General features: G+C 44.3%; 1 protein-coding gene across 1 annotated transcript in view; it reads right to left on the bottom strand.

Annotated features, from left to right (window-relative positions):
• The window catches only part of LOC129860342 (rhomboid-related protein 1-like), an 84,811-nt gene that overhangs the window by 56,063 nt on the left and 14,685 nt on the right, over window positions 1–14,063 (bottom strand). The window contains exon 2 of the mRNA XM_055930666.1: window positions 9,323–9,481. Coding sequence (XP_055786641.1) covers window positions 9,323–9,481 — 159 coding nt within the window. The remainder of the gene's footprint in view (window positions 1–9,322; window positions 9,482–14,063) is intronic.

Below are 14,063 nucleotides of genomic sequence, written 5' to 3'. Positions count from 1 at the left end.
TTTAGCTGTAAAGCATATTTTCAAAATCTGACACGATAGGTGGATTAACAACAAGCTAAGCTGTGTTTTGGTATATTTCACTTGTGATTGCATGATTATAAATATTTGTAGTAATATTTTGCGCCCTGCAATTCAGCTGTTGTTTAGGAAAATGATCCCGCTAAAGGGATCCGTAGCGCAGAGAGGTTAAGAAAAGATTTACTAAATAAACGTAAGTAAAAAAATAAAATAGAATCAAAAAGTAATACAAGAAAATCACATAACAATATATACAGGGAGTACTGGTACAGAGTCAGTGCGCGGGGGTACAGGTTAGTCGAGGTAATATGTAAATTGACTATGCACATAGATAATAAACAGCGAGTAGCAGCAGTGTAAAGACAAAGGCAGGGGTGTCCCAAAAAAATTGTCAGGAGGGGACTAAGCACGAACCTTGAGGGGCCCCAGTGTTGAGGATCAGCGTGGCAGATGTGTTGTTGCCTACCCTTACCACCTGGGGCCAGCGAGTCTGGAAGTCCAGGATCCAGTTGCAGAGGGAGGTATTTAGTCCCAGGGACCTTAGCTTAGTGATGAGCTTTATGAGCACTATGGTGTTGAACGCTGAGCTGTAGTCAATTGACAGCATTCTCACATAGGTGTTCCTTTTGACCAGGTGGGAAAGGGCAGTGTGGAGTGCGATTGAGATTGCGTCATCTGTGGATCTGTTGGGGCAGTATGCAAATTGGAGGGGGTCTAGGGTTTCTGGCATGTAGGTGTTGATGTGAGCCATGACCAGCATTTCAAAGCTCTTCATGGCTACAGATGTGAGTGCTACGGGGCGGAATTAATTTAGGAAGGTTACCTTCGCTTTCTTGGGCAAAGGGACTATGGTGGTCTGTTTGAAACATGTAGGTATTACAGACTTGGTCAGGGAGAGGTTGAAAATGTCAGTGAAGACACTTGCCAGTTGGTCCGCGCATGCTTTGAGTACACGTCCTGGTAATCCATCTGGCCCGCTGTTTTGTGAATGTTGACCTGTTTAAAGGTCTTGCTCAGCTGGTGCTCTCATGCATGCTTCAGTGTTGCCTGCCTCGAAGCGAGCATAAAAAGCATTTAGCTCATCTGGTAGGCTTGCATCACTGGGCAGCTCGCGGTTGGGTTTCCCTTCGTAGTCCGTAATAGTTTTCAAGCCCTACCACATACTGTGAAGAACCAGGTTGGAATCTGAATGCCCCTGAATTACCATATAGTAAATGACTCACCATCACTTAGTTCTGTTAAACAGGATCAGCACGCCATTTACTACACATTTACTGGTAATTTATAATCCATTATTAAGCTATTAAATAAATGCAAACACACAGTGATAAGACAAAATTAAATCACTGTGGATCTCTGCACTGTTTGCGCCCACCCTCATTCTAGCAAAATCCTTTTAAAATGAGAGCCCACCTTTATCTCCCCATAAGCCCATAGCCATAACCCTCCTTCATGGTTTTATCAGCAGTACCTAAACTGGAAAAACCTTCGGTCATGGACACTTAAGCAAAGTGCACCACTCTGGAGCCAGCAATCCAAGTAAAAAAGAAATGGTGCCTGTCTGAGTTTGTGGTGTGTTGCGAGGGTGTGTTTGTATGTGTGGAGCGTGTACGTGTGTATGACGAACAGCCGGTATGTGTGTGTGTCAGGGATGATGGGGTGCATCTATCATCTTTTTTTGTCTTTCCCTTCAGTTAGACTCTGCTCTTCCACTCAGAAGAGAGATAGACCGTGGGCACTAAACACGGTCAGACGACCCCATTGACACCTCTAAACAATATAATGACCACACTGGAGTCACTAAATATCCCAAAATGGCCTTGCTGGGGACACTCAAACATTCCCCAAGAGAGCTTCAGTCAGGTCACAGGTGGCAAAGGATTCTCTGGGCTTATGGTGTCAAATTCATCCATCATCAAGTGAAGCAGAAACCCAGAGAATCCCTGGAGCAATATTTCTGTTACACAGGAAACTGAAATATTCTTACTTGACTATTTACTCTAGGTAACTGAAGCATGCCCAGTAAAGTTTTCCTAGCGTTGTATATATTTCTGTGTCATGACTACAACACAAAGCATATTGCCAGATTGTGGCAGAGGTGGGATCCGTATTGCTGTATCTCTCCCATTAAGGAGGAAAAATGACTAAGGCAAGGAGTTTTTCATGATCACAGTCACCTGACAATGATCCTACCTACAGGATGGGAGCTGTTGAATGTTCTCAGAACATCATTTAAACTGCCACCTGAAGGAGAGGAATGACAGATTTATTTAATTTAACAACAATACATGATAGCAACTACCGGCACACTCTGTTAACGAGGTTAAATCAATTGTTACAAAACCCATAACTAGCCTGTAGATATTGTTGCACTCGCTTTGTCTAGGGGTCCTAGGCCTAGTTACATGGTCTGTAACCTGAACGAATGTGTGCATTTATGTGAGAACTCTGTATTTGAGGACCGTGTTGGATGCACATGTTCCCAGGGAGACAGCAATCTTACCTTGGTCCAGAGCTCTAGCAGTACTACTATTACCTCGCTCTCATGACTTCTTGTTCAGCCAGTCTAAGCGGATTAGTATTTTCTCAGTGAGTGACGAAATATAAATTTGTACAAAAATACCAAAGGAGGTGCAAGCTTGGAGAGGAAAGCCCATAAAATTGTCAGATACTCCAGTCACCCAAGTCATAGACTGTTTTCTCTGCTACCGCACAGCAAGCAGTACTGGAGCGCCAAGGCTAGGACCAAAAGGCTCCTACCCCCAAACCATAAGACTGTTGAACAATTAATCAAAAGGCCACTGGACTATTTACATTGACCCCCCCCTCGCTGTTTATTATCTATGCATAGTCAATTCACCCCTACCTACATGAACAAATCACCTCAACTAACCTGTACCCCGCACACTGACTCGGTACTGGTATCCCCTGCATATAGCCTCGTTATTGTTGTTATTGTGTTACTTTTTATTTATTTATTAACTTTAGTTTATTTGGTAAATATTTTCTTAACTCTTCTTGAACTGCACTGTTGGTTAAAGGGCTTGTAAGAAAGCATTTCACTGTAAGGTCTACACTTGTTGTATTTGGAGCATGTGACAAATAAAGTTTGATTTGATTTGAAGCTGGGACACTGACTGACAATCTCCTTAAAACCTGTTTGGGATGCAAGCCCGAAATCGGCTGAAAATGACACCCCTGCAGGGCGCGAAATTCAAAATCTATTTTTTAAAAATATTTAACTTTTACACATTAACAAGTCCAATACAGCATTTGAAAGATAAACATCTTGTCAATCCAGCCAACATGTCCGATTTTTTAAATGTTTTACAGAGAAAACACCACATATATTTATGTTAGCTCACCACCAAATACAAAAGTGGACAGACACGTATGAATTATGATTATGAAGTATGAATTATGATTGAAGTAGCATGCACAACCAACCGAAATAAACTAAAACCAACCTAAAGAGCCCAGAAAAAACTACCTCAGATGACAGTCATATAACATGTTACACAATAAATCTATGTTTTGTTCATAAAAAGTGCATATTTTAGCTATAAATCAGTTTTACATTGATGCTACCCAAAAATGCTAACATAGCTAGAGTCTGAATCCAGCCGGGAGTAGCCAGAGAAAATACATACACCAACGTCGGCTACTAATTACACCTCATAAAACATTTCAGAAAAACATATGGTGGATAACTAATGAAAGACAGATATCGTGTGAATAAAGCCAACATTTCCGATTTTTGAAGTGTTTTACAGCGAAAACACAATATATCGTTATATTAGCTAACAACATAAGCTAGCATAAGGCAGCATTGATTCTAGTCAAGCGCTAGCCTAGCACAGTTAGCAGAGTTAGCATTCAACAGTTCGACATATATATGAAAAAGCATCCCAAATTGGGTCTTATCTTTCTTGATATTCCATCAGAATGTTGTAACGGGGTCCAATGTCCAGTAGAGTCTTTAGTTGGGTTCCAGAACGAATTATTTCCCTCTTGGGTTAGCAGGCACGATAGCATTGCGGAGCTAGAAAGCGTTTCTTCAAAAAATTCTTCCGTCGTTTCACATCTAAAGTCCAGAATAAATTGCAATAATATAATTAAAGTATATTGAAAAAACATACTTTAGGATGATTTTGTGACATGTATCAAATAATATCGTAGTCAGGCATCATATTCAACGTTATCTACCTTGTTCCAGAAGCCGAGAACAAATTATCCTTCGCGCCCGGATTTTTTTTTTAACTGCGCAGGTCTCACAAGAAGGTGTGTTATTCAGTCCATGGACGAGATATTCGACTCCTTTCAATTCTCACTTCCGCATTACAGTCTGACGAACGCCTGTGACGTGTCCCTATGGTCCTAAGTCAAAGGGCCTTTTATAGAGAAGGTCTTAAAGAGACACATCGCATTTTGGAAAACTCAATTCGGCTGGGAAAATGGCTGTAAAAATATTTCTGTTCGACTTAGAGAAACAATTCAAACCTTTTTAGAAACTACAGACTGTTATCTATCCAACAGTAGTAAATATATGCATATTGGAAAATAAAAAGTTTCTTAGGAGGCCGTTTGAAAATGTGCACACATTTTCCAGTTTTTTCAATATTCGCCCTGCAGCCATAACAGGTTAAACTGGCAACACCCGATGTGCTTATCAACCAGGCTCAGCACCTGGACAAAGTTGCTGGTGCCCCCTGGGGAATGGAGTGTGGAAGTGGCAGTGAGCTGTAGTGTGCTGTTCAAACTACAGTACCTAACCTATTCCATAACACAATATGCTCATTTAGCCTACACATGCACACCAGCCACATGTGGCCTCAATTCACCTTCCACTTATCAGCTATGCTAACCCCTGAAACATGTTTATGCACACAGCCACACACTACTGAACCTGTGGGCTAACAGTTCGCTTCCAAGACATTTACATACATTTATTGAGCCTGAAGACCAATATAGCAAAGGAAAGTTTAACATCCCTGTTCAGCAGACTAACAGAATGAAAGTCACAGCCCCTCAGGCGAAAAGAGCCTCAGTGCATTCAGAAAGTATTCAGACCCCTCAATTTTTCCCCAATTTTGTTACATTACAGCCTTATTCTAAAAGCCTTATTACATCATCAAGCTACACACAATACCCCATAATGACAGAGCTAAAACAGTTTTTTTTTTTACATTTTAGCAAATGTATTGTTATGACTCTCCTGGTCGAGGATCAAAGGCCTCAGATCAGCTTGGGAAATAGCTGACAACAACCAGACCCTCTTACCCACAGACGAGGTGAAGGGAGGGTGGGCCGGTTTTGACACTTGGTCGTAAATTAGGCAGGAGGGGAATCTCTCCTTTTGCTCCTCAGTATTGGGAAAGGAATGTATTTTTTACAGAGACATTTTGCCGCCCAAAACTATAACACCCAAAGAGTGAACGTTGGAACAAAATGTATAAGATAGGAATGTTAAGAATGGTCCATGGGGATCTAAATAATAATCCTGTCATGTTGCTTTTCAGTTTGTGATGTCATTAAAAACTGTATAATGAAAATACTGTAACTTAGGAAGGAAACACATTCAAGCTTTCAAGTTTCTATCCAATATGATGTTAATATAATATGAAGAACGATGAAACTATTTTTGTTAACATATTAATGTGATTTTATTTTTCTAACGAGATAATGGTTTTTCATGTCCGTGGCACATTAACTAAGCGACACCCCTAATGAGGTCAGAAGAGCTTGTCAGTGTGATGGAACTGCGTTTCCGACCAGAGTGCTTAAAAGGATTCACTAAGAATGAACATATCAGACCAGCAGATGAACAGTGTGAGCTGAATGTTACGAATGGTTGAAACTCTAAGACTCAACACGAGGTGAGAAGATAAGCTCATCTATCAGACCAGAAAAGCGTGGAGCGTTGGCCACATGTTGAAATGGTTAGAAACTCTGAAACTCTCAACACGAGTGAAGATAAAGACTAGACCAGAACATTTGACAGTCTGCAGCTGTGCATGTAAAGTGGTCTAAAACTTGACTATCTACCTGAGAAAGGAAGGAGAAGATCCCATCCCAGACAATCATTTGAGCATCTAAAGAAACATCCACTATAAACCAGAACAACTAAGAAGGACATTGTGACCTCTGGTGGACAACCAGAGCCTTACACTCATCAAGCCACTTCCATAGAAGGATCGATTGGTTTCAGAGAGACGAAGGACAAAGACATCTACACGTAAATACATTACATTCCTTACCCCAAATGGACGATGGTTCATGAGCAAAGTATTATTATTACTTAAAAAAATATATATTTTAATTTTTTTTAAATACATTTTATCCCCTTTTCTCCCCAATTTTCGTGGTATCCAATCGCTAGTAATTACTATCTTATCTCATCGCTAAACTCCCGTACGGGCTCGGGAGAGACAAAGGTCGAAAGCCATGCGTCCTCCGAAGCACAACCCAATCAAGCCGCACTGCTTCTTAACACAGCGCGCCTCTAACCCGGAAGCCAGCTGCACCAATGTGTCGGAGGAAACACCGTGCACCCGCCCCCCTCGGTTAGCGCGCACTGCGCCCGGCCCGCCACAGGAGTCGCTGGAGCGCGATGAGACAAGGATATCCCTACCGGCCAAACCCTCCCTAATCCGGACAACGCTAAGCCAATTGTGCGTCGCCCCACGGACCTCCCGGTCGCGGCCGGCTGCGACAGAGCCTGGGCGCGAACCCAGAGACTCTGGTGGCGCAGCTAGCACTGCGATGCAGTGCTCTAGACCACTGTGCCACCCGGGAGGCCCTGTATTATTATTACTTTAAGGGTAGATTCCAAATGTACGTTAAGTTTGACTCTCTTTGTCTCTCCCTCTCTTTATCTACCCCTCCCTCTCCATGTGTGTAACAAGCTGTCATATCTTGTCAGTCCACTAGGGACTTTTGTCTAAAGTAATTGTGAATGTGTATTCTGTGTTATTATTTAGTTAGTTAGTAAATAAATGATTAAATCAATTTGCGTAGTACTGAATAATCAGAAAGGCTGGGGTTCTTGTGGATTCAAGAAGTCTGCAACGTTCAGAATGAGACTGATGAGGTAATGATTAACAGGTGACTGTTATTGATGAAAGAGATATCTACATATCTTCTAGAGTTAATTCGGGAGATGGTAACTTATTAAACAACTTTTCCCGTGGTGCCCAAAATTCCTAATGAGCTAATTGCTACATGATTAATTGAAATCAGCTGGCAATTAAACATAATTGATTCGATAAATAACAGTCATCACGTTAATGAAAGTCACGTCACGACATTATAAATAAAATATACAGAAATACCTTATTTACAAAAGTATTGGTGGTTTCAAACTTCTTCCATTTAAGAATGATGGAGGCCACTGTGTTCTTGGGGAACTTCAATGCTGCAGACATTTTTTGGTACCTTTCCCCAGATCTGTGCCTCGACACAATCCTGTCTCAGAGGTCTACGGACAATTCCTTTGACCTCATAGCTTGGTTTTTGCTCTGACATGCAATGTCAACTGTGGGACTAATATAGACAGGTGTGTGCCCCCAATCAAGTTGTAGAAACATTTCATGGATGATCAATGGAAACAGAATGCACGTGAGCTCAATTTCGAGTCTCATTGCAAACGGTCTGAATACTTGTAATACTTGTAAATGCGGTATTTCTGTATAATGTTTTTAATACATTTGCTAACATTTCCAAACACCTGTTTTTGCTTTGTAATTATGGGGTATTGTGTGTAGATTGATGAGGATTTTAAAAATCCATTTTAGAATATGGCTGTAATGGAACAAAATGTAGAAAAAGTCAGGGGGTCTGAATACTTTCCGAATGCACTATATGTAGAGTGTACAGTGAATAAACATGTGAAAACACACATAGCACGAAAGAAACACTGTCACACATACACAATACACACTGCTCTATCTCCCTGGGCAGGGGTGTTCTATCTTCCTGGTCAAGTCTTAACTCAGGCTAGATGTTCACTGGATGTGCTACCTTGTCCCGGACCTGCTGTTTAGGACTCTCTCTCTACCGCATCTGGTGTCTTTAACTCTTGCTCCACTAGTAGGGGAGACTGGGGCAAATTTAACATATTTTGTAGTTTTGTCTATAATTTGACACCAGTTTTGTTTAGTGATAATTTGTAGAGCTAAATTTATTTTTTACAAATTTGAATGGCTAAAGAATCTATATGTTCGACTGAAATATTAACACTGAAATACTGTACATTTTGAGCTCTTATTATTGTGGTGATCTGACATAATTACAATCATGGTCTTGACTCAGACTCGATTAGCTCCCGTCTTTGTCTTGGCTCGGTCTCACTTTCGGTGGTCTTGAACACAACACTGCAATGTCCTCCGTCACATTCTGTCAATGATGTCCCCCCTATAAATCTCCCTGGGGTGTATGATCACATTGAGAAAAAAATGGGTTCAATTAAAGGAGGATAATATCTGCAGAAGGGAGTAGTCGGAGGAAAGAGTATCACACCTTGGATGGAGGGAGAAACAGAAGGAATAGGAGTGAAGATCCATAAAGGGAAGAGTGGATGGTAGAAGGAGGAGAGTAAAATCAAGGATGGGGTTCAAATGTCAGCGGGAGCATCTGCATTGCTGATCACACACGAGACGCGAGACCTGAGAATTTGAAATGAAACCTTTCATCACAAACCATGAGCAACGCAGAGGGAAAGAAGGAATCGGCTTAGCGAAGTGAAAACGTCAGGGACTGCATTGCGTTTCATTAATCCCGCTGCTTACACCGTATGGTGTGAGGAGGACTGGAAACGTGCTCTGGTCTGCGGCTACACAGGGCTGAGAATCACCTCAGCCCCTTTAAAAGGCTTTGAATTCATTCATAATAGGAACACCAGGTCTAAACACAGACAGGTTAAGTAGAGAGGAATGGATAAGAATGATGTCTCGGACCTCCGAGCAGCATCACAAGACTCAGAACACTACTCAGCAGAAGACATCGAGGCAAGGTTTTCTCCTCTGCTCCACCACCAGATAATACAGTACATTACGCTACAAGTGCATGATATCCTCATGCTATGAATTATGAGTTTGAATGTCTGTATGCGTGCGTGTGCGTGTGTGTGTGTGAGGCGCACTTGTGTGTATTATCATGAAATAATTTGAGTGTGCAATTCTAACCTTTCTCAAATAATTCTGTAGCGTGTGTGTGTGTACTATGCACTACGCCTTCTTCTGTATGAATGTGCCTCTGTGTGTGTGTGCGTGCATGCATCTGTGTGTGTACCCTTTCAGCCACTTACCAGCTCAATGAGCTCCTGGTAGCACACCTGTCCATCCTCGTTGCTCTGCACCAGGGCGAACAGCATGTCCAGTTTGGAAGGGTCCAGCTGCAGCTCATGGTGCTCCACCAAACTGGTGAAGTTCTCCACTGCGATGAAACCGGTGTTGTCTGGGTCCAGCTGGCAAACACAACACAACAAACACTCAGTACTCACACACACACTGTCCATGACAAAAACTGTTCAAACTGTCCACACCTCTCTTGTTGGCAGAGAGAATTTTGCCCTTTTAAAGCTAATTTCAGGCAATTCTACACATTTCTTCATGTCTTGTGTGTTCCTATAAAAACTGCTAATGTACCACCAAATTTCAAAATTGCACCTTCTGCATTCAACTATTACAATTCTCAACAGTAATTCAAAAGCCAGACAGGATCTTAAAAATATATAACATTTCGTCCAGGAGGTCACCTATTGAGTAGGGCTGAACTATTCCATAGACAGCGGTCGACAGCAGAGACACAACAGACATGCCAGGACAATGGCGAGCAACAGAGCCAAGAGGGAAGAACATGACAATAAGAGCACCATTAATTAAACCATATTGTCAGTGGGAACATCATTGGAAGAATCAGACCAGCCTTAAAAACAGAACACAAGCCAGCTGTATTTTTTCTATCTAATTAAATGGGCAGGCCTAAAGAAAATAACAGACTGGTAACAACACGCATTGGCAGGACTGATAACAAAGATGGGCCAACAGGTCCTTCTAATTGTACACCGTGATCTGAACACACTGTACCACTGAAATCCCACTGCTGACACCATATGTCATTGTACATACATTGTGTATTCTCTTTTTCTTTCATTTTTGGAGTTAGTGAGTTGGGTTCTACCACATTTGCATTTGTGGACAAATCATTGTGGTTTTCATGAATCATCACTCTCACTGTGAGGCCCCCATGGGTTATTACCGCTGATGCTTGCATGCCTCGGCCTCCCCGTAATTGATTTAAGCAGGGAGTGTCATAAAAATGCCAGAGTTTAGCATTCTTGTTATGCTGATGAAGGAGGACCCAAAAGCGACGTAATAGAAACAGAGTCTTTATTCCAATCTTAAACAAACAATGATGTTCCTGGATATTATCCAAAGGTAATCCAAAACAGGAAACTGAAAACCTCTTGTCAGTAGAGAGGAACGACTGGAGACGCGACCACCGACTGCAGGTCGCTTCAGGAAGGCACAGACCGTAGCTGACATAGACACCTGCTCACACGCAACTTCTGACAAATGCAAAAACACAACAGGGCGGAACAAGGACACAGAGCAGCTAACCTCAAACAAGAATCCGACAAAGACAGAAGCAGAAAACAGAGGGAGAAATAGGGACTCAAATCAGAGGGCAAAATAGGGGACAGGTGTGAAAGAGTAAATAAGGTCGTTAGGAGAATGAGAACCAGCTGGGAGCAAGAACGGAACGATAGAGAGAGAGAGCGGGAGAGGGAAAAAGGGAGGAGGAGAGAGAGGAATAGAAAGAGGGAAAGAACCTAATAAGACCAGCAGAGGGAAGCACAGGGACAAGACATGAAGATCAAAGACAAAACATGACAGTACCCCCCCACTCACCAAGCGCCTCCTGGCGCACTCGAGGAGGAACCCTGGCGGCGACGAAGGAAATCATCAATCAACGAACGGTCCAGCACGTCCCGAGATGGAACCCAACTCCTCTCCTCAGGACCGAAACCCTCCCCATCCACTAAGTACTGTTGACCACGTCCCTGAGAACGCATGTCCATGATCTTCCGTTCCTTGTAAATAGGTGCGCCCTCGACAAGGACGGGAGGGGGGGAGGGAAGACGAACGGGGGCGCGAAGAAAAGGCTTGACACAAGAGACATGGAAGACAGGGTGGATGCGACGAAGATGTCGCGGAAGAAGCAGTCGCACAGCGACAGGATTAACGACCTGAGAGACACGGAACGGACCAATGAACCGCGGAGTCAACTTGCGAGAAGCTGTCGTAATGGAAAGGTTACGAGTGGAAAGCCACACTCTCTGACCGCGACAATACCTAGGACTCTTAATCCTACGTTTATTGGCGGCTCTCACAGTCCTCCCCGCCGACGAAGGCAGACCGGTAATAAAGTCTAAGGCGATCTGAGACCATGGTCGAGAAGGAATGGGAAGCGGTCTAAAACGACCGGCAGGAGGAGAGTTACCTGACTTAGTCTGCGCGCAGTCCGAACAAGCAGCCACGAAACGGCGCGTGTCCCGCTCCTGAGTAGGCCACCAAAACCGCTGGCGAATCGAAGCAAGCGTACCCCGAACGCCGGGGTGACCAGCTAACTTGGCAGAATGAGCCCACTGAAGAACAGCCAGACGAATAGAGACAGGAACGAACAGAAGGTTACTAGGACAAGCGCGCGGCGACGCAGTGTGAGTGAGTGCTTGCTTTACCTGTCTCTCAATTCCCCAGACAGTCAACCCGACAACACGCCCTTCAGGGAGAATCCCCTCGGGTTCCGATGGCGACAATCGATGAGAAAAGAAAGCGCAAGGATGGACCTTATCGTCAGACTGGAAGCGCTGGGACAGAATGGCTCCCACGCCCACCTCTGAAGCGTCAACCTCGACAATGAATTGTTTAGTGACGTCAGGAGTAACAAGGATAGGGGCGGATGTAAAACGCTTCTTGAGGAGATCAAAAGCTCCCTGGGCGGAACCAGACCACTTAAAGCAAGACTTGACAGAAGTCAGAGCTGTGAGAGGGGCAGCCACTTGACCGAAATTACGAATGAAACGCCGATAGAAATTAGCGAAACCGAGAAAGCGCTGTAACTCGACACGTGACTTAGGAACAGGCCAATCGCTGACATCCTGGACCTTAGCGGGATCCATCTGAATGCCTTCAGCAGACAGATAATCATCGAGAGCCTTACGTTCGGGAGCCGACAGAGAGAATAATCTACCCCGAGGAGAAGTGGTCCCCGGATGGAGATCAATACAACAATCATACGACCGGTGAGGAGGAAGAGAGTTGGCTCTGGACCGACTGAAGACCGTGCGTAGATCATGATATTCCTCCGGCACTCCTGTCACATCACCAGGCTCCTCCTGAGTAGAGGGGACAGAAGAAACAGGAGGGATAGCAGACATTAAACACTTCACATGACAAGAAACGTTCCAGGAAAGGATAGAATTACTAGACCAATTAATAGAAGGATTATGACATACTAGCCAGGGATGACCCAAAACAACAGGTGTAACAGGTGAACAAAAAATCAAAAAAGAAATGGTCTCACTGTGGTTACCAGATACTGTGAGGGTTAAAGGTAGTGTCTCATATCTGATACTGGGGAGAGGACTACCATCTAAGGCGAACATGGGTGTGATCCTCCCTAACTCTCTGAAAGGAATGTCATGTTTCCGAGCCCATGCTTCGTCCATAAAACAACCCTCAGCCCCAGAGTCTATCAAGGCACTGCAGGAAGCAGCCGACCCGGTCCAGCGTAGATGGACCGACAAGGTAGTACAGGATCTTGATGGAGAGACCTGAGTAGTAGCGCTCACCAGTAGCCCTCTGCTTACTGATGAGCTCTGGCCTTTAACTGGACATGACATGACAAAATGTCCAGCAGAACCGCAATAGAAGCAAAGGCGGTTGGTGATTCTCCGTTCCCTCTCCTTAGTCGAGATGTGAACACCTCCCAGCTGCATGGGCTCAGTCTCTGAGCCGATGGAAGGAGATGGTCGAGATGCGGAGAAGGGAAACCCCGTTAACGCGAGCTCTCTTCCACGAGCTCGGTGACGAAGATCTACCCGTCGTTCTATGCGGATAGCGAGTGCAATCAAAGAGTCCACGCTGGAAGGAACCTCCCGGGAGAGAATCTCATCCTTAACCTCAGCGTGGAGTCCCTCCAGAAAACGAGCGAGCAACGCCGGCTCGTTCCAGTCACTGGATGCAGCAAGAGTACGAAACTCTATAGAGTAATCCGTTATGGATCGATCACCTTGACATAGGGAAGCCAGACCCCTGGAAGCCTCCTTCCCAAAAACTGAACGATCAAAGACCCGTATCATCTCCTCCTTAAAGTTCTGATAAACGTCAGAACACTCAGCCCTTGCCTCCCAAATAGCTGTGCCCCACTCCCGAGCCCGCCCAGTAAGGAGTGATATGACGTAAGCGATCCGAGCTCTCTCTCCAGAGTATGTGTTGGGCTGGAGAGAGAACACAATATCACACTGGGTGAGAAAGGAGCGACACTCAGTGGGCTGTCCAGAGTAACATGGTGGATTATTAACCCTGGGTTCCGGAGACTCGGAAGACCAGGAAGTAGCTTGTGGTACGAGACGAAGACTCTGAAACTGTCCTGAGAGATCGGAGACCTGAGCGGCCAGGGTCTCAACGGCATGACGAGCAGCAGACAATTCCTGCTCGTGTCTGCCGAGCATTGCTCCCTGGAACTTGACGGTAGTGTTGAGAGAATCCATAGTCGCTGGGTCCATTCTTGGTCGGATTCTTCTGTTATGCTGATGAAGGAGGACCCAAAAGCGACGTAATAGAAACAGAGTCTTTATTCCAATCTTAAACAAACAATGATGTTCCTGGATATTATCCAAAGGTAATCCAAAACAGGAAACTGAAAACCTCTTGTCAGTAGAGAGGAACGACTGGAGACGCGACCACCGACTGCAGGTCGCTTCAGGAAGGCACAGACCGTAGCTGACATAGACACCTGCTCACACGCAACTTCTGACAAAT

This window comes from Salvelinus fontinalis, chromosome 8, assembly GCF_029448725.1.
Source record: "Salvelinus fontinalis isolate EN_2023a chromosome 8, ASM2944872v1, whole genome shotgun sequence".
Classification (NCBI taxonomy): Eukaryota; Metazoa; Chordata; class Actinopteri; order Salmoniformes; family Salmonidae; genus Salvelinus; species Salvelinus fontinalis.
The sequence above is the reverse complement of the archived record's forward strand: the minus strand, read 5'-3'. Positions and strand labels throughout refer to the sequence as shown.